Source organism: Penicillium diatomitis (assembly GCF_028827545.1).
Source record: "Penicillium diatomitis strain IBT 30728 chromosome Unknown utg000002l_segment0_segment0, whole genome shotgun sequence".
Taxonomy (NCBI): Eukaryota; Fungi; Ascomycota; class Eurotiomycetes; order Eurotiales; family Aspergillaceae; genus Penicillium; species Penicillium diatomitis.
This window is the reverse complement of record NW_026623174.1, coordinates 1,629,257-1,649,213: the sequence shown is the minus strand read 5'-3', so window position 1 is coordinate 1,649,213 and position 19,957 is coordinate 1,629,257. Positions and strand designations below refer to the sequence as shown.

The window sequence follows — 19,957 nt, the reverse complement described above, 5'->3', positions numbered from 1 at the left end:
TTGGAGCAGTGGATCCGCGTGGTGGATCCCGCCAGGGCCCATGCAGGTCGAATTTCCGCAACTGGGTTAAGGGGCTACCCAATGATCGGACGCAACAGGAGCATGGAAACCGACCCGAGACCGTCCAGAGAACTCCAGAGACTCCAGACTGGGTTGCCCATGTCACCCAGCACAGCTGCACGGGTGCCATCGACTCTATCAAGTCTATCGGAGCGACGAAGAGTGGAGCAGGGGTGCCCGTTTCAGGTTGACTTGGGAGTCCAGAGCGAGCTGGCCCCTTTTTCTCATCCAGAACGACAGGCCGCTGCCGGCAATGGACGATCCTGCAGCGATTGGAGCCACGAGGAAGTTGAGAGTCTACCGTAGAGCCTTGAGTCCCGACTCCAGAGTCCACACTGCCGATGCCGAGCGGGATTCCAGAATCACGGGCGTACTGTACGAGCAAGGCTACAAAGAGCAAGGAGACATATAGCAACGGTCAAGCGAGACAAGGCCAACTCCACAGTGAAGGACTAGAACTGGACGCCGTTCTAACGTTCTCTGATCTGCCATCACATGACGGAGTGTGAACGAGGAGATGACGGACCTGATTTCCAGACGTGACAGGCTCCATTTTCAACGCGTTCATCAGAGGACGAACATGGTTCGTTGGTCGCCAAATGCAAGATCGACAGCGATGGACCTTATCAGGGGGCGATTTCTCCGGCGCGAAGGGATTGGATCCTTGAGGGCGTTGGCAACCGCAATCGGATTGACATGCACTCCGCTCCAGAACAGCATTCAATTCGCTTGGAAGTAACTACACCTCTGTAAGGGTGCCTGTACTCCAGCAATGAAGCCGTCGAGGTCTCGCCTGACTCGGCCAAAAGGGTAGTATTTCGCCAACTCTTGGTACCATTGTGTCAGAACAAGCTTTGCTCGATTGGGCCAAGTTCTCTTCCGGCTCCCCGACAAAGCCTCTTGATGAGGGGGTACCGGCATTGAGAACAAGCAGCTACTCATAGTCTCACACCGCAAATGCCATATGGGTTTTCTGCCTGATCATTGTCTCCCACTTGCGATCTCGGCGGCACCCGCGGTCACTGCTAACTGATCAAGGGGTCGTTCCTCATGAGCCGACTGCCGCGTTTGGCAAGGGTGTCAATACCTGAATCTTTCATCGACCGTCGGTCCAAATGCAAATGAAACAAAGCTTGATTTTGTTCAAAGACGCCATATAGGCATGAGGTTGCATGACTTTGAGGTCTATCGACTTTCGCCGATAGGCGCCCATATCTCAATCAGGATTCAAGGCGACTGGACCAGGAACGTTGGGTACCTGGCATACCTGCGCACTTGGACGCATGCTGCATCCGGAGGGTCCATGTCTCCGATTACCTTCGGCATCGATGGCAGATGGAGAGTGTCTCCGGGCCGAGCCAGTGTTACTACAGTACTGCTAGTCCCAAGACAGGTGCCTGGAGCCCTGTACTAGCTGAGCAGGACTCCACTGCCCTGACACACCTCCGACCTCTGACGAATGGGAGAGCAACGTGTACTGGACCTGTGCGACGATAGAGTAATTCCCTTCTGAGGTTATGACGACGATGCGGGCAACCTTTGTGAGGGGACCGAAGCGAGACAACTGTGTTTCGACCTCCGATCATGTCCTGAGGTGGTGAGGTGATTATAAGTAGCGGGTCATATAATGATTGATGATAGCCTGGTGCGTAGTACACGACTACACAGTAGAAACCATCCATACTCACCTGTATGTCTTTCAAGACAGTTACAGGCAAGTTTCAGCTTTATTACTATTCGTTTTATAGTATGCGACTACGTAGTGCGTAACTCCGTCGTTACTGTATCTAGGAACTTATGAAGAGACCTGAACAGGGCCTTCCATTCTCCCGGGATAGTCATGGACGCACTGGAGGGTGTCTACTTAGTTATGAGTGGGTATTGACATGTTGACAGGGGATACTTAAGTCACTGGTCCACCGTTGGCTCGGACGATCCACCAGTACCAAGCCTATGACTTGGAAAACGGGCATTGTGCACAAGAATGGATGAGGCCAACATCTTGGTGATCAATGTTCCTCCATATGTGCTTGAACGGGACATGCCGCTGTAGGTCACACTAAATTTCCTTCTCCGTTGACGGGCCTATGATCTGGTGACGGTCAATGACTGATCGTGCTTCATTGGATATACGAAGTCTTGAAATCAGACAAGAAAGGAGAGAAAGAGCAAGGTACATTGATGTGAGCCGACTTGCATGAGTTTCGGTCACCTTAGCGCGGCGAGTGGGATGTTGCTGTAATGTACTATGCAGATCCTGCAAAGATCGTCGGCAGAACGAGTCAGGACAGTCGGCAACCCATCCCCTCGAGATCTGAAACAGCCTTTCTACCCTCTATTTGATCACTGTGTGCCGTGCGAGGAATATTACACCTCTCTCTGGTTGTACCAATGATCGGTACTCTATCTAGGACCGCATTCCATCATCTATGGGTCAAATAGCCCAAGTATGTATCCAGCAGTGATGCACTTTGCACACGCATGTCCTTCAGGATTCAGGGCTACACCTCAGTAAGGGTCCAAGAAATGATAGCCGCACCACGCGTCCAGGGGGGATGCTAACAGTGGACCCCCAAACAAGATCCACCGTTGATCTGTCTGTCATGGCCAAAGCAAGGAAATGTTAATGAGGATCATCGCGCAGATGAAGCTTCAACCGCTCGTTGATCGACACTTTGCTTCCTTCATTGAGCACGCAGGCATTTTGCCATTGTAAGGAGGATGTTGTTTACTCGACGCAGACTGCCAGTGCCGCGTACTCGGTGTTTCGGCCAAACGCTGATACAAGCAATTTGACTAGCACTCATTTGTTCCACCTTTTAAATCTAAGAGGTGATAGGAATACATATACTGTAGGTACCTTGGCATGCGATTTGATCTGCTCTGTCTCTTCGGCTGGTTATCTTAAATAGTGGTGACAGGTGGGGTCTCGTACGGTCCTGTCGTACCTAAAGGATGAATACATTGATGCAATGGCGTTAGGCGTAGGTAGCCCTCCCTTGAAAACCCAGGCTTCGGGACGATCGCCGCATCATCCACCGGCAAAGGACGGCGGAGAAGATAGCGCAACTCATTCTTGTCGACACGTTCAGGTACCATCCATCTCACGTGTTGTTCTATGCACCAAAGATGACGGTGACTTTGGCCATGAGATGTGACGCTCCTAATTGCGGATGGTGCACGCCGTGGATCGAGGATGGGAGCTGCTAGCGTAATCCGATGTCCTCCAGTTCAAGGGCTCCTACAGCTCGGGCTGGTACTGGACATCGGAGCGGTCTGTTTTGATCAATCCAATGCATCCATGGGCCGCTGGTTGATATTCGGATGACGCTGTTACATTATGGACCTCTGGACTGGTCGTCTAAAGATAGAGGACACATGATGACGAAGGATGAGCTAGACCAATCTGTGAATACTAGGTTCTCCGAGCTACACCTCAGCACCAAGGTATATTTGTATTCTGTAGTACCGACCGTCCGCCACAAGACAAGGATGGTCGTCCTGATGTACACATGGCATATGATGCTTTGAAGGCACTCGAGAGAGGTTGAGCTTCCGCCCACCTCGCAGTCGCCATCCCCATGGAGAGGTCATATCGGGCGTTCAGAGACCTCTATCATCGACACGACAGGCCTTTGCCCGAGTCTCTCCTCGAGGCGACTTTGAATCTACAGTAGAAAAATCTGGAAAACCTTTGAGTGATGCCTCGACGTAGGAAATCTTAGCCGCCTGCAGGGCAAGAGAAAAATGTCCGCAACAAAAGCCAGGAGGGTGTGGCTGCTGGCACTGATTGGTTTGTGACATCAAAGTTGCCACGAGTTGATGCATACTGTCAAAGGTTCAGGAATCAGGATTGATTCCGGTACAACAGTACTGTTGTTTTAGCAGAACGAGGTCTCTATAATACCGTCATTAATACTCTGAAAGATCAAGCCTTGACATAGGAAACTGGGCTCTTGTAGGCGGTGTAGCAGTTTCTGAAGTGCAAAGCGGGTTCGATCGTAACGCTGTATATTACATGTGTACTGTATTTCCAGTGTAATCATGGAACCCCATGCAACGCGTAAGCCTGATCATCATGGACCCCCTTAGTTAAAGAGCAGTCACCTATCAGAGTGGAAGTGGTGCAGTGCAAACGCCGCGCACTCGAGGAGGCCAATTGCGCTGTTTGCAGCGGAGATGCAAAGCGGAGCTGGCGACGGTGTGTTCCTGGCCCACCTCAACCGTTCTCCGTGTCCGACCTCTCTGAGTCTCTCAGTCTCACTCTCTGGTGCTGGCCGCGATTCTGACTCTCAGATCTTCGGTTGACCCTCTATTCGGGCCAGGCTAGACCTGAACAGTCCCGTCTCCATCGACTGTCTGCTACCACTAGTCTCCAGTCTCGAGACTCTCTACTCTAGACTCACCTCTGATTTTCCCTGTATCCTATTTCTTTTGTGCCACCAAGATTCTACCAGACATCACCGCAAACTTGCTTGTTTCCCCCTAAACCCTCCACCATCTTATAGTACGTGCCCTATTCCGGCCTGACCCGGAGAACGTTCCATTGTCACTTCGTCGTCGCTGCCCCTACTACAACCCACTCGGGTTCCCCTTCTGAACTCTGTCTCCCAAGAGTCCAGCCGACCATCCGACGTTGGCCCATTCCTCTTCCATTTCCGGCCTGTGATCCCCCAATCGCATATTCATTAACCGTTCCTCCACCTGTCAGTGAATCTTATCGCCTTTTAATCTCCCTTCGCCTCTACCCCTCGTGGCTTCTTCCGCGTTCAGTCACGGAAGCCTGACACGGCCACGGCCCTTTGAATTTCGACAATTCCTCTCTGATCAGACTCGACTCCCTCGAGCATTCGCCATGACTGTCGACAACGAGAAAGTGCGTGCCTCGGGCGAAACTCCGCGGGAGACGCTCCCCACGGTCAACCCGGCAATTGAGAAGCAGCAGGAGGCTGCGAAGTCTACTGCCTTCCACCCGGCCGTTTACGTGAGGTAGGACATATACGCCCATTCGAAGTGTGCCCACCGATCGATGCAAGGAAACAATTGATTCTGGTCACGCTGGCGCGCAAGAAGAAGAAGAAGAATGAGCGAATCGCTGACCTGCAATGCCACAGCATCTGGATTACCCTCAGTTCCTCGGTCATTCTGTTCAACAAGTGGATTCTCGACTATGCCAATTTCCGTGAGTTGTTCCCCAGTCACTTTGCCTGACCGTGGTACACACTGATATTGACAATTCGACTTTCACGTGCGCAGGCTTCCCGGTACTCTTGACAACATGGCACTTGGCATTCGCGACCATCATGACCCAGCTGCTAGCTCGCTTCACCACTGTTCTCGATGGACGCAAGTCTGTCAAGATGACTGGTCGCGTCTATCTCCGCGCAATCGTTCCGATCGGTCTCATGTTCAGTCTGAGTCTGATCTGCGGTAATATGACATATCTATATCTGAGTGTGGCTTTCATCCAGATGCTCAAGGTATGTAGCTCTACCGCCTTTCGGTCCGCGCAAGGAACTCTGACTCTCCGAGCGAAGACTAACATGTGGGACTGCGTTTTTGGTGCGTGTAGGCTACTACTCCCGTTGCCGTTCTGCTTGCCACCTGGGGCATGGGTATGGCTCCCGTTAACTACAAGACCCTCGCCAATGTCTCCATCATTGTGGTCGGTGTTGTTATTGCGTCCTTTGGTGAGATCAAGTTTGTCTTGGTCGGTTTCCTGTTTCAGTTGGGTGGTATCGTCTTCGAGGCCACCCGCTTGGTCATGGTTCAGCGCCTTCTCAGCTCTGCCGAGTACAAGATGGACCCGATGGTGTCGCTCTACTACTTCGCCCCGGTCTGTGCCGTGATGAACGGCGTGGTGGCTCTGTTCCTCGAGGTCCCCAGCCTGACTATGGGCCACATCTACAACGTAGGCATCTGGGTCCTGCTTGCTAACGCCATGGTGGCTTTCCTCCTGAACGTTTCCGTGGTCTTCCTGATCGGCAAGACTTCATCTCTGGTGATGACTCTTTGCGGTGTCCTCAAGGATATTCTCCTGGTGGCCGCCTCCATGCTCATCTGGAATACCCCCGTCTCTGGTCTCCAGTTCTTCGGTTACTCCGTGGCGCTTGTCGGTCTTGTCTACTACAAGCTCGGCGGGGAGACGATCCGCGAGTACACTGGACAGGCAAACCGAGCGTGGGCCGAGTACGGCAGCACCAACCCCGCCAAACGCAAGTTCATTGTCTTTGGCGCCGGGGCTCTCATCTTCTTCCTCTTTGTGGGCTCGATGGCACCCAGCTACGCCCCGGAACAGGTTGATCGCGTGAAGACTTTGCTTGGCGGTGCCACTGCTGGTAACGCCTAGACGTGGGCGTGCCTGGAGGGCCTTACGACCCTGAAGCTTTTGGAACCGTCGGGTTGGGTCAGATCGGGGCGACTTTGAATAATGAGCTGGTGTGGTCGAATCCCTGACCGCCTCTTCAGAGCGGCATTGACACTCGTGCGAGGACTCCGGATGGTTCCATGCGCGGGCAGTGATCGGCTGTTGAGGTAGTCTTCCCCTGGATACCGTCACACCACCGTCATTCACAGTGTTATGGTATCTTCTTGTCTTTCCCTTCTTTCTTTGCCTGTTTTTATGCTGGCATCAGCGGCATGCTGGCCCTGCTGCTGTTGGAGTGGCCTGTAAGGACCGCCGAGGGCGACTTGGCGACCAACCCGCGGTCATTTCTCCTCCACAGCCCTCATTGCTTGCTTCCTCACCGCCGGATCTACTCTGTCTTCGGCGCAGGGGCTTTACATTAGCACTTTCTCTTCTCGTACCTTACTTGCTTCCACCTTTCTCTCCTTGGTCCTTTGGCTTCTTGGCTGCTTCGAGTGGCGCCCTCGTCTAATTTTCCCTGATGATCCTGTTTCGCGCTTGACTTGTTGTACACCTTTCGGCGTGGGTTCGCATGGCCTTCAGCCTCGAAACATTCTGGTAGTGGTCACTGGTCCCACCTTTCTCGGCATGTGACATGACTTTGCGTTATCCTCGTGTTGCCACAATAGAAGTGTACTATCTCCACCCATTCTTCCCAATTCTGCGCCTCGTGTCATATTCTCTTAAACGAGCCGTCCGGCCGGCATGGTGTAGTAATCCATGCTACGATGATTCCTTCACCCCTCTACTCGATTAGTAGTACATTTATCGGATACTCTGCCATGGGCTGGTATTGACCTAGGGCTCTGATGCCATGATCACCAAGGTGATGTCTGCGAGCCTTGGGCATCAGACAAACTGAATGTCAAGGATCTGCCGGCCACCCTGTTGTGAGTGTGGAGGAAAAAGGGCTGGCCAGCACTTTTATTCTACTTCTGTACAGTCACAATAGTGCGCCTCCTTAGTACTAACTACTCACTCATCATTCGTTACTCAGTACTCACTACTAACTACTCAGTGACTCACTACTGTTGGCGGAATCGGCCAAGGCGCACTCTGGGGTGACTTGGGTATTGCAGCCGGGAGCGGTGATGCTGCGGTGCATGACCTACCTGTCATGATGGCTGGAATCCGCCTATAGCTTAGTACTCAAGCAGCGAGGCTAAGATAGTCGGGCACTCATCCGACATCACCTCCGGCAAGACCTCGTGACCGGAGCTTACCTACGTATGTGAGTGCAGGGATAGGCCCTCGAGGGCAGTGGACCAAGGCACGAGTGACTCGAAAAGTATGGATGGGACTGGCGTTAACAACTTTACTGCAAAGGGTCAGTTGGCAGGCAAGGTGAGGTCTGTGAGTGTGACTGCGTTGCACAGGCCGTGGCAGTGGCTGGCCACCGGACCAGCGAACTCATGGACAACTGGACGGCTGGATGCGACTCGGCCGTGGGCCCAGCGAGGCTTCTGTCTCAGACTCTCTGATTCTCAGACTTTCCAGTACCCGCGTGTAAGTGAGAGAGTACTAGTAAGTTAGTACTTGCAAAGTGTACACTCGACAAAGTCAGGTAGTCTCCGGATCCAGTGATCCACTGTCCATGGCAAGCCAACAACGTGAATATGACTGGCAGACTGCAGAGGTGGGTCCCTGGGTCTCCGTCCCGAGTCTCAATTGGCAGAGCAAGCCAGGGCTGACGGAATCAGTCCTGAAGATTGGTCAATGGCGATGCATGAGAGCGCCAGCCGCCGCAAAGCCAAACGGCGCGAGCCAATCTCGGGGTCTAACCCGGGTCCACCGGTACTGTCCTGGTATGGTTACGGCCCTCCGGATGCAGAGCAAGGCGTCGCGTATTGCTGTTCTGTATCGTTTTCTCCGCACTGCGGATCCCTCCCTCCGATCACCTCAGATCATCTGTCGCGCAACTGGTCTTCTTCATCCTCTTCCGTCCTTTCTTCCTTTCTTCTTTCTTCTTCTCCTCTCCCTATCTTCTCTCGTATTCTCCATCGCATCGGGTCCTCTCCGTCGTCTGCCTTCTGCATTTGGCCTTCACATCCTCATTCCACTCTTCTTTGGTCGTCTATCTACTTCAGACAGGCTCGCCATTGAGACACATTGACCCTCATTTCGCAAAACCTCCCCCAAGCTCCTACGTTCTCAGTCCTCTATACCCACGCCGAGTCTCATCGACCCTCACTCTTCGCGCCAAAGCTCGTTCACCTGGTCACCGGTCTTCATATATATCATACATACTCTAGGTGGTTGAAGTTTCTGGTGGTAGCCTCACTTACTCTAACAGTTCAGTACCTTGGCCTTCGCGCGAGATTGCGATACTCCCCATCATGTGTCCTACGATCGTCAGTCGCCTGTCCGACGGGCCCGCGATACTTCTCTCTCCTTCCCAAGACCGCGTCTTTGGTCAGCTCCCCTCCCAGTCTCTGCTGGATGTCCACACTGACTTTCACACCTACTCGGGTACCTTCAATTCCACATTCGGAGCGAGCAAATCAACACAGCCCGCGGTGCCCGTACAACCAAAGGTATCTCGCAAGAGGTCGCGAGATGAGTCGGTGGTTGATGAGCTGCTCCTTGCAGATGGTTCCTCTCCTCAGGAGGCGTCTGGAGAGGCACAGCCTTCCCTGAACATGGCAGGCTCCATTCCCTCCGGTCTGCAAAATGGGTTGGGGCCCTCCATTGCCAATCCCGCTGGGGCCGTTGAGTCACAGCAGGGGGCTGCAGCTGTCCTGGACAGCCAAGGGATCAGTCGCAAGGCACAGAGACTCGACGCTTCTACATCGGGCTTTGGCCAGACCTCCGCGACTGGAAGTCATGAAAGCGCAAGCGGTAGCATTGTGGCAGATCTGCATCGCACAAGCCCGCCATCACCGCCCGCAGAGCCTCTTGTTGACGAAGCAACGCGGCTACTTGGCATTAGTTGGCAGCGTGTTGACACAGATCCCGACATGGCCCCTGCTGTCCGCGGCTGGACCAAGTACATCGACAATCAATACTCTGCGCACTTGCACGACTCGCAAATGCTGATGAAGAGCCGCGCCTTGAGTGCCTACCTAGTTGCTGCCACACCAAATTCCAGCTCCTGCACCAGCTTCTATTTGTTCAATGAAGACTTGACGCAAGGCCAGCTGGTGGCGTCTTCTTGGGAAGCCTGTCTGCACAACCTTCGCTATACACCTCCTGTGTTTGAGGGGAACGCAGTCATCGTGGCCGCCGGCCGTCCAGAGCCGACTTCCAATCCTTTTACCTCTACGAGCGAATCGGGCGTGCCCCTTTTGCAACAGGCCCTCTCCAGTCACACTCACGTGGCCCCGTGCGGTATGACCGCGGGAATGGGGCTGAACCAAGGCGTGGACATGGGAATGGAGATCGACTCTTAGAACTACGCACGAACCATCCGCAACACATGGAATTTCCGTTACGATTCGACGAGGCTTATTGCTTTTTGCGAACTCGAAAGGCCTCTCCTCCGACTCCGCACGGACTTGATCGATGTCGTCGATCCATCGATGTGTCTCTCCCACGCCTGCTCGATTTTCGTATTCCGTATATTGTATTTGCTTTCCATGTCTCCGCGACGGATTTATAGTACTTGATCACTCTTTTTTCTATTCTACAGCTTTTGATGGCTGCTTTTAACTGACCCAGGGCCACAATCATCACAAGTCCAGGACTGTTGAGCAGATGGATCAGCGGACAATGATTGTCGCTGAGCATTTTGCCCTCTTTCTTCGTTTCACGATACATTTTCTGTTTCTTCTTCTTCTCTTGTCCTCTGGTTCCCAAAGTTTGTTGGCTTCTTTTTTTTGCCCTCAAGGATCTGCTTTCAGTTACGTGGGTTCTGTTTTCGTTTCCTTTGGGAGCTCGCGGGAGGTAGTTGGCGGGAGTTCTCTTTGTTCATTATATACAATTTCCAGTGGGTTGCCGAAAGCCGTCTCGTCTCATCTATCGAAGTCGATGAGAGGTCTCCATCCGAGAGAAAAGAAAAAGAATCTATACTTTTGAATGAAAGAGATGACCTTCGCAAAACCTTGTCTAGTGTGTCTTGAGTGGTGATGGAACATACTACATAGTACGTACTAATGACTAAGGGACCTTGATGCTCGGCGGGGGTGCTGTACCATTGTACATATCTAGTCTTGAGATTGTACATACAAGTTACACCCGTGGCGAGATTATTTGCAAGGCACCTTTGGAGTGATCAATCAAGTTGGACCTGACTGGAGGGCTGGATAAGCTTCTCAGATGAATCTTCGGCACACACCCACACAGCCTTGGAAGTTGATCCCGATCCATCACCTCGTGACATCGGACTCAACGTCACTTTTCTAGTACCTAGCGCTTCAGTCGGCGTTAGGTGGTCGACCGTTCGCTCCCTCTTCATCTAATATGTCTGCGTAGGACCATCCCGGCCGAGCCTGTAGTGTCCACTCCCTCTGATCTTTGAACTTCGATCTCGGCACCCGGGCTCTTGTTGGCGCGGATAAATACTCTTCTGTTCTGACCGTCGTAGATCACATTCCACACAATCGGCCCGGGTCTTCCCTCCAACAGAGGAGTACAGTACTCAGTACTCACTAGGTTCGTGGGTAGTGAGTACTCAATACTAGGCCATTCCATACTCACTGGACGTAGTGGACGTCCCACCGCAGACTGCAGGGTACAGCCCAGTGGACGCTCCCCAGCATATTATATTATTATCCAGCACATCCCATAATCCCACCACGTCACAGTAGTTCGAAACGGACCTAGTCCCCAACGATTGGCTTGAGATATGTGAGGGCGAGGCCATAAATGGTGGATACTGCATACTGCATACTAAATACCGCAAAGCACGGGCAACGGCGGATCTGGAACGGGCCCATAACTGGTTCTTGTTTCTGTCCAACGGTTGAGAATGTGGGATTTTGAAGAGGGGGGGGGGGGATGGCATGTCTGCGAGCGCTGGATATTGCGGGAGAAGGACGGGATGGAAGAGTCGAGAACGATAACGGCCCGACTTTTAGCTACTGTGCAATGTACGTTGATGATTTGCGAGTGGACAGAAGTGTGTTGTTGTGGGTTGGAGCATACTACGGTAGGTCTTGTAGGGGTACAGGGTACAGAGTAGTTACAGACTAACCGAGTACAGACGACAGAGGCGATATTTGATACACCGCAAGTTGACCAGGATTTGACTACTAGCTGGGTACTTGATGTGACAGCCCTGGTAGTCGCCGACCACTGGTGAGTCTGACGGTGGACTCCAAGTCTAGATTGCGAGTCGAGATTGAGTCAGTGTCGGGCGCTTCAATTGTCAGACGCGCTGGGGGGCCAAAGTTCCCGTAGCCGGATAGGAGAGGGTCGCTTGGCAAAGACGTTGGAACGTGGAACTCGGAACTGTGACGAGTTACGGAGTGATGAGGAGGGCGTGCTTGGTTTACCGCGCATGGGTGCTTTACTGCTCCTCGTTACGAGTACAAAGTAGTCAAGGTTCACACTCTGAACCTCGAGGGGAGGTGTGAGAGAACCGGGCTGACTGATTTAGAGGTTGAAAACTTCAATATCTACACTCATTGAGGGTTGCGTGAGAGAGGGCTTCTTTTTGGTTTTTTACCATTTTTGATTGTTTTTCTTTTCGCTGATGGGTCGATCATTGTTTCTGGTATATACCATGATATGCTGAGCAATATGATTGCAAACATTTTCAAGTTCCCCATTATGGGAGTGCTGGGGTACAATCGAGAGGGTTCGTTTCTCAAGCAGCTGGGCTGAAGAAGCGGTCCCAATCAGTCGTAGTCGTAGTCGCTGCCAGCGTCGTAGTAATCATCCCCATAGTCATCTTCGTCGTTTTGTTGATATTGGCCGGCAAAGGCATCGTCGACATGATCGTCTTCAACTTCTTCATCCTCGTCATCGAGGTCATCCGGATCCGCATTTGCTTCGAGAGGCTGCTCTCGCTTGCCCACCGCATCGAGCGGTGCCGTGGCCGGGGGAGTATTGAGCACGGCGACAGGTGGCGCGGTGGGCGGTGGGGTGGGTTGCCCGTAGGCCGCCGAAATCACGGGCTTGCTGTTGATGACAGACGAAGGTACAGGGACGGGAGACGCCCGGACCTTTCGGCGGGATGGCTCAGGCTGAACACTAGCGCTGCGCCGTGAGACCACACTGCGGCTGCGACTGCGACTGCGAATTTCTGTCCGACTCAAAGACTCAACCTTTGCCACGCTATCGCTGGGGCCGTCCTGGTCGTACAGATCGTCGAGAAGCGAATAATTAATCTTCTTACTGTACCCTCGCTTCTCCAACATCCGCCGCGTGGCTTCGGCTGGAGTCGAGGCGCGGGAGCTGCGCCCATCTTCACCATCGCCTTCAAGGTAGGCAACGTCGCCGAGACGACCCTTGCGCCGTTTTCGAGGCTTGATCTTGGATGGACCGGCAGTGGCTTCCGCGAGAGCGCGCTTCAAGGCTTTGGCCTGTTGCGCACGCAGGTACTCCTTGTTCTCGTGAACCCAGATCTGCTCCTTCAATTCAATTTCCTCACTGGCGAGGAGACAGTTGACAACCTCGGGGTCGTCTGCGAACTCTGCCTCGTCAATATCGACGTTGTCCGAGACCGTGCTGACAGGTCGTAGTTTCCCACTGAGACTCTCTACCATATCGGACCCTTTGGCCAGCATGTTTTGAATTTCTTTTTCTAGGGCATTCTCAGAAGCGACTTGATCGGCTGATGGTGCCGGGTAGAGATGACCTCGAGGTCCCTTGATCTTTCCTTCGGGAGCATCCTTACTTTCTCTCACTGCATCCTCGACGGCTTCGTTGACGGCCCTCGCTACTGATGCTCGTCGCTGAGGGTTCTCCAGCAGGGCTGGATCGATTGGAATGTTCGGAATTGCGAAACCGTCAGCGTCATATCGCGGCACTTGTAATGACTCTGTATCGTTTTCCTCCGCAGCTTCGCCTTCGCCTTCAATCTCTGCTGCAGTCTCGGGGTATCTCGTCATCGCTCGTATTGACTTTTGGTCTTCTCGGCCGCGCGTGAAGGAGGGTGGGTCGTGGGCATTCTCCAGTTGAACAGAGCGGAATTGATCCACCGTCAGCTCAGCACTCTCAGTCGAGCCAAATTCCGAGAGACGCTGGCTGATGGTGACTTCGGTAACCTTGACGACGTAGACCAGCTCGCGAATCGTCCGCCGAAAGTTGTTCATCCGCGCGGCCAGGATCAAGGCTGCACCACAAAGACCCGCCGGCCGTCGACCGGTAGACATCCAGTCACGATTCATGCGTTGAATAATGCGGACTGCCTCGCCAGCCACTTGCATCGTTGCAGGGCCAAATTCAAGTTGCTTCGCAAACCGGTAAATCAAGCTTTCCGGGTCTATTGGATTCATCAAAAAGACGTTTCCTCCCAAGCGCAGTTCGTCAAGAAGCGCCTTGTATGTGCGACCAAGTTTGAAGACATTGACCATCAGAACGTCGGCAAAATCGATAAGCATCGCGGTATTGCCATCCTGACGACGACAGGCGATGTAAAGAGCCACTGCAGCAACGTGTTTAGTGCGGCGACCTTGGATAAAATTGAGACCAACTGCAAGCTTGAAGACCTGACCAGCAGCCTTGCTTGCACTTTCGGGGATATTGAGACTCCGCGCCAGTTGCAGGATGTATCGATTACCAGCTTGCTCGGTGACCTCTCGACTTTCCATGCCACCGCCACGCTGAAAGCCAGGGCCAAAACTCCGGACATGGGTCTGATCTGAACCGACAAAGGAACCCTGCACAACGGCGGCACCAGCTGAGGTCTCACCGAATGTTACCTCGGAGACAATGTTCGACTCACTGATGACAGTACCGCATCCCGAGCAGACTTTCTGGCCTTCATCCTCAACAATGTGTGGAGCAGGGCACCCCGGGTTTGGACAGCTCTGAGTCTTGGGGTGGGTGGTTGGGCGTGTTGGCTGCGGGCGGCCAGCCGGCTGAGGTCGTCGGATTGGGGTCGAGCTCGGAGGCTTCAGGCTTGCAAGGCGACCAACAGGAGGCCGTGGGCCCCGAGGGGCCACGGAGATGCTGGTGGATCGTGAGGCCGACATGACTGGATGTGAGCAATCTGCGTTGAAGAGGCAGAGTCGAAGCTCAGTAGACCTGCAATCGGCCCACAGTCTTGCAGCGATCGAAGCTCGGAGTGAGGTGAAATACGCTCCAACAGAGACGAGACAAGCTTCCAAGAGAGGCGCAATGCAGTCTGATGATAATCTCCCGGGACTTATTGCCCACGAGAGGTCCGATTGCGCTCGTTTTCGATCTGGAGGCAACAGCAGCGCTGTGTAGGTAACCGACTCAACCACTCCGCTTCCCACCACGCGCTATAGGCGCTTTGTGGGCTCACAAGAGCCTTGGAATCCTCCCCCTTTGATCGCGAGACACAAGTCTGGGTAAACGCGTCCTTGCAACCGGAGTAAAAAAAAGACCTGATAAGACGATAAGCACGGGCAGAGAGCTGCAAGACGGACGGGGCGTCGAGAGGCGGACTCTGCGGTGAAGTTTTCGCGAGAATAAAGGTCACCCGTGGCTCAGTGGGGGAATCACGTGCTGTGCATTCAGCAGTTGACGGGCACGCGTTCAATCCGTCCAGCGGACGACTTTCGAATTACTGCGACACATCCTTTCCTCGAACCAGATTTACTTTGGAAGAACGAGTTTGGGGCATCTCTCGTGCTTCAGAATTCAACCGAGTCGTCTCATCGATATCGTATATGTCGTAAATGAGTCTTCTACAATTATCCAGCCCAATTTCCATCTCTGTCGGCTCAAGCTCCACAATGTTAGACACTCGTCGAACGTCCATATCTGAAGACAGAAGTGCTCTCGACTCCTCGAGTGGGACCTGGGCGACTAGTCCTCAAAGGGTTATATTGAACTGAACTTTTCGAGCGGAAGACCTTGGGTTCGCACGTGATACACATACAGTAATACAATTACACCGTATGGCAAATGGATGACGCCATCGGCTTAACGGCGATGTATGTACTGTACCTGCTGGGGCTCTATTTTCAGGCAGCAAGGTGGCAAGGCATCCCCACCAGCTCTTTTACGAGTCTCGTGCATTGCACCTGGATGACCTGAGCGTAAGTTTACACCAAGTCACAATTAATAAATAGCAGTCAATCACTCCTTCGCAGGCCTTGCTTCTTTCCCCTCACATCGATATTCGTACATTTTGGATCAAACTCTGTTGTAGCCGACCATGCATGACCAATGCACAATGATGTTTCGGAATATCCATCAACGTGGTTCGCTGGAATCTTGGTGCTTGCTGGAGGCTCATGTTGCGGCATTTGTGCGTTCCTTGCCTGAGCGCAACGCACAAATCTCGCAACTTTGCCGCTGGCATTTCTCATACTGGTCTGGTCTCAAATATCGACCCTCTTGATCATGAATATAAAGGCAGCTGAGGATCCGATCGAACCGGACTGATCAGTGTTCACCTTCTTGCTTTCCTCTGCGCTGTGTCGTAGTTGCTTCGACTCCCGATCCCGAGGTACATTAGCCATCAACTCTACTACCTTCCTTCTTCCGCAAACCATCGTCGCTATTGTTCTTGACCTTCGACACACCACCTAGAACCTCTCTCAGTTGGTCTGGCCGACCACATCTAACTGTATACGTCATCATCATTTGTCACTATCCATTACTCCTCGGTCATTGTTATAGCAACTTTCTGATTGATTGCGTCCATTGCTGTTCGCTCCGCCCCGACGCTCGCTCTCCCGATTGATCACTACTTTACATTCAACTCTCTGGTCTGCTGGATACCATGTCTCCACGACAGAAGCCCCACTCCTCGACAAGCGACTTCAAAGTCCACGGGACAACTAAATCTGATACGAAGCCGTCTCAATCAATCAGAAAAAGCCTCTTCTGGGTGAGCAATATCCATTGCGCATCATGTGTCGCCTACATCACCAATATCCTCTCTGAGGTTCCTTCAGTTGAGAATATCGATGTCTCAATCATGACACACGAAGTACGGGTGACTCATGGGAGTTCTGTTGAATCTGCTCTACTGGTCGATACCTTGATTGACGCGGCTTTCGAAGTGCATCATGTCACAACCTACGACAGTGACGGGTCCATTTTGACCGAAATCGACACGACGTCATGGGCCCAGCGAAGAACTGGAAATCTCTCCTACGACGGATCGTATGCCAGTCTTTCCACGAATGCCAAAGAACAAATTCATGGTGCTTGGAACAGACAACACCTTGCCACGTGTGACGCCTGCCGAAAAGAATCAGAGCAAAGATATCTCGACTCGACAGAAATTGCCAATTCTGACCCTTTAGAAGGTCAGCCAACGACATCTGCTGTTCTAACACCTCAGAGTGAGAAGCCAAAGCCAGAAATTCCAAGCTCAAAGCAGTCGGCGTCGAGCGCAATCGGCCGCGCCGTACCTTCGATTGCGGATTCCGAAACAAACTCAAAAACAAACCAGCCTTCTTCACCGGCCGAACCCGAAACTTATAGCGCACGCATCAGCATTGGTGGCATGACATGCGCTTCATGCGTCAACAGTGTCACAGCTGCACTTCAAGAAATGAGTGGTGTTGAGGAAGTATCTGTCAATCTGCTTACGAACAGCGCGGCTCTCATATTCGTTGGCCCGCGTGATTATGTTGATGAAATCACTGAAAGGGTCGAGGACATTGGCTTCGAAGCCGTTCTTGATAATGTGAATCAAATATCTCAACCAACCCATCGGCAGACAGCTCATGCAGGGCATGATGCTGCTCGACGCCATGCTGATGCCGACTCTCCTTCACAAGCCGCGTCAATGGACCGAACACCAAAACGCACAATCTCAATCTTAGTCAATGGGATGTTCTGTCATCATTGTCCCGAGAAGGTGATGGACTCCTTGTCTAGGCTTCAGAATGTCAGCGTCAATCAAGCTCCAACAGAAAAGAGACCAATTGTTGAAATTACATACACGCCTGCACCTCCGACTATGACCGTCCGCTCAATAATCAAGACCATCGACGACGCCCACGCTGCTTTCCAGCCAAGTGTATACCACCCGCCGAGTATAGAGGAACGATCCCGAGCAATGCAAATACATGAGCGTCAGAGATTGCTCTCACGCCTGGTCTTCGTGCTCGCCGTCGCTATACCCACCTTTATCATCGGAATCGTGTTCATGTCGCTAGTTTCTCCACGGAACCCGACCCGGCGATATTTGGAACAAAAGATGTGGTCTGGCAGTGTCACTCGCATTGAGTGGGCTTTGTTCATAATGTCCACGCCCGTGATGGTTTTCGGCGCCGATGTATTTCACACTCGCGCATTGAAAGAAATCCGTGCTTTATGGCGCCGCGGAAGTCGAGTCCCCGTTTTGCGCCGGTTCTATCGATTTGGAAGCATGAATCTCTTGATTTCAGCGGGAACATCAGTCGCATACTTCTCGTCACTGGCCATTCTCATCGTGGACGCCTTGCGTGGTTTCAAAGCAAGCGCTCATGGAACGACGTATTTTGACTCGGTGGTCTTCTTAACGCTTTTCATTCTCGCCGGGCGCTTTTTGGAGGCATACAGCAAGGCTCGTACAGGAGACGCAGTGTCGGCCCTGGGCAACCTGCGTCCATCGTGTGCACTGCTAGTGGGAGACCGTTCCGTCGAAGACGAAGTCTCTACTGGCTTCACAGCCGAGTCCACGGTCAAGATTAGTGTCGATCTTTTGGAAGTCGGAGATCACGTTCTCATTCCTCACGGTACCTCTCCGCCTGCTGACGGTGTGGTAGTCAGCGATGGCATTTATCAGTTTGATGAGAGCTCACTGACAGGAGAGTCCCGACCAGTACCTAAAAGACAAGGGGACGAAGTCTTTTCTGGCTCGGTGAATGTTGGTAAACCGGTGAGAGTTCGCATCACCGAGCTGGGTGGGTCATCTATGCTCGATCGAATCATCGCGGTTGTGCGCGAGGGTCAAAGCAAGCGTGCGCCATTGGAGAGAGTCGCAGATATCCTGACCTCCCATTTTGTACCAGTCATCACTTTGATCGCTATTCTTACCTTTGTGGTATGGCTTGCTCTTGGTCATGCCGGTGCTCTACCTGGAGATTATCTCGACAGCTCTCGCGGAGGCTGGACATTTTGGAGCTTGGAATTTGCGATCGCTGTCTTTGTTGTTGCCTGCCCTTGTGGCCTGGCGCTGGCCGCACCGACTGCCCTGTTTGTCGGAGGTGGTCTTGCAGCCCAACACGGAATCCTGGTCAAGGGCGGCGGCGAAGCTTTTCAGGAGGCTAGTCGTTTGGAGGCCATCGTGTTCGACAAAACCGGTACTTTGACTGAAGGCGGAAGCCTGAAGGTAACTGAACACGAGTTCCTCACCAAGGATCCAGAGTTGATAAGTGTCTCCTGGACGCTTGCACGAAGCCTAGAAGAAAATAGCAATCACCCTATTGCACAGGCAATCTCTGCATTCTGCCAAAGTCAGGCTACAATCGATATTGTGTCCTCTGATGTTCAAGAGATCTCAGGCCAGGGGTTGAAAGGCTCTTTTCAAGTCGACTTAGACAAAGGCCAGTCATACGAAGCTGTGATCGGTAACGAGCGCCTGCTTCGGAGCATACACCCCCTGGAGAGCGACACCTTTTTCATCTCCAATCTCCTGTCAAGGTTTCAAACGAACGGCAAATCCACCGCTGTATTGTCGATTCGGCGCAAGTCCTCCAAATCATCCTCCTTTGTGCCCGTGGCCATCTTTGCGACATCGGACACAATACGACCTGAGGCTGTTGAGGTCATCTCCCGACTTCAGAGCAAAGATGTTCAGGTCTTCATGTGCACAGGTGACAACCAGAAGACAGCAAACGCTGTCGCTGAGATGCTAGGGATTCCACGTTCGAATGTCATGGCGGATGTGCTACCCGCACAGAAAGCTAGCTTTGTGAAGTCTATACAGGAAGGCTCAATGGACAGCGCGGCCTTGGCTAGTACTAAGAAAGTGCAACAAGGGAACAGTGCCCGTTCCATTGTAGCATTTGTCGGAGACGGTATCAATGACGCACCCGCCCTCGCGGCTGCGGATGTCAGTATTGCCATGGCGTCTGGTTCCGATGTTGCCATCAACTCTGCCAGCTTCATCTTGCTAAACTCAGATCTCCGCACTATCTTGGAACTCGTTGTTCTCAGTCGCAGAGTGTTTAACAGGGTTCGAATGAACTTTGGATGGGCTGTGCTCTACAATTTCATACTGGTCCCTGTGGCAGCTGGTGTGTTCTATCCAATTGTGAGCGGTCATCATGAGAAGGTTGTTGGTGGAGAAGTGGTCAACGTGAACGAACATTGGAGACTGAGTCCCGTGTGGGCTGCACTGGCAATGGCGTTGAGTAGCATCTCCGTCATTTCGAGCAGTCTGGCGCTGAGAATCAGCTGGGGCGGCGTGAAAAGGCTCCTTAAGAGACAATGATCTCTAGCTTGGATGATCATGTAATTAGAATGTTTAAT

The 19,957-nt window shown here is 52.6% G+C and overlaps 4 protein-coding genes across 4 annotated transcripts; 3 read left to right on the top strand and 1 right to left on the bottom strand.

Moving 5' to 3' along the window:
• Positions 1 to 4,915: 4,915 nt before the first annotated feature.
• glfB (uncharacterized protein) lies at positions 4,916 to 6,409 on the top strand (the record flags this gene model as incomplete). Its single annotated transcript, XM_056931296.1, has 4 exons — positions 4,916 to 5,044; positions 5,131 to 5,242; positions 5,317 to 5,540; positions 5,633 to 6,409. 4 exons carry the CDS (start codon positions 4,916 to 4,918, stop codon positions 6,407 to 6,409), a joined length of 1,242 nt encoding a protein of 413 aa, XP_056793327.1.
• Positions 6,410 to 8,802: 2,393 nt separating this feature from the next.
• Positions 8,803 to 9,855, top strand: N7539_001692 (uncharacterized protein; the record flags this gene model as incomplete). The annotated part of the gene is made up of 1 exon (XM_056931295.1): positions 8,803 to 9,855. The coding sequence occupies one exon, from the start codon at positions 8,803 to 8,805 to the stop codon at positions 9,853 to 9,855; it is 1,053 nt and encodes a 350-aa protein (XP_056793326.1).
• A 2,388-nt stretch (positions 9,856 to 12,243) lies between these two features.
• N7539_001691 (transcription factor TFIIIB subunit BRF1) lies at positions 12,244 to 14,544 on the bottom strand (the record flags this gene model as incomplete). The annotated part of the gene is made up of 1 exon (XM_056931294.1): positions 12,244 to 14,544. The coding sequence occupies one exon, from the start codon at positions 14,542 to 14,544 to the stop codon at positions 12,244 to 12,246; it is 2,301 nt and encodes a 766-aa protein (XP_056793325.1).
• A 1,724-nt stretch (positions 14,545 to 16,268) lies between these two features.
• On the top strand, positions 16,269 to 19,919 carry N7539_001690 (putative copper resistance-associated P-type ATPase; the record flags this gene model as incomplete). Its single annotated transcript, XM_056931293.1, has 1 exon — positions 16,269 to 19,919. One exon carries the CDS (start codon positions 16,269 to 16,271, stop codon positions 19,917 to 19,919), a length of 3,651 nt encoding a protein of 1,216 aa, XP_056793324.1.
• Positions 19,920 to 19,957: the final 38 nt, after the last annotated feature.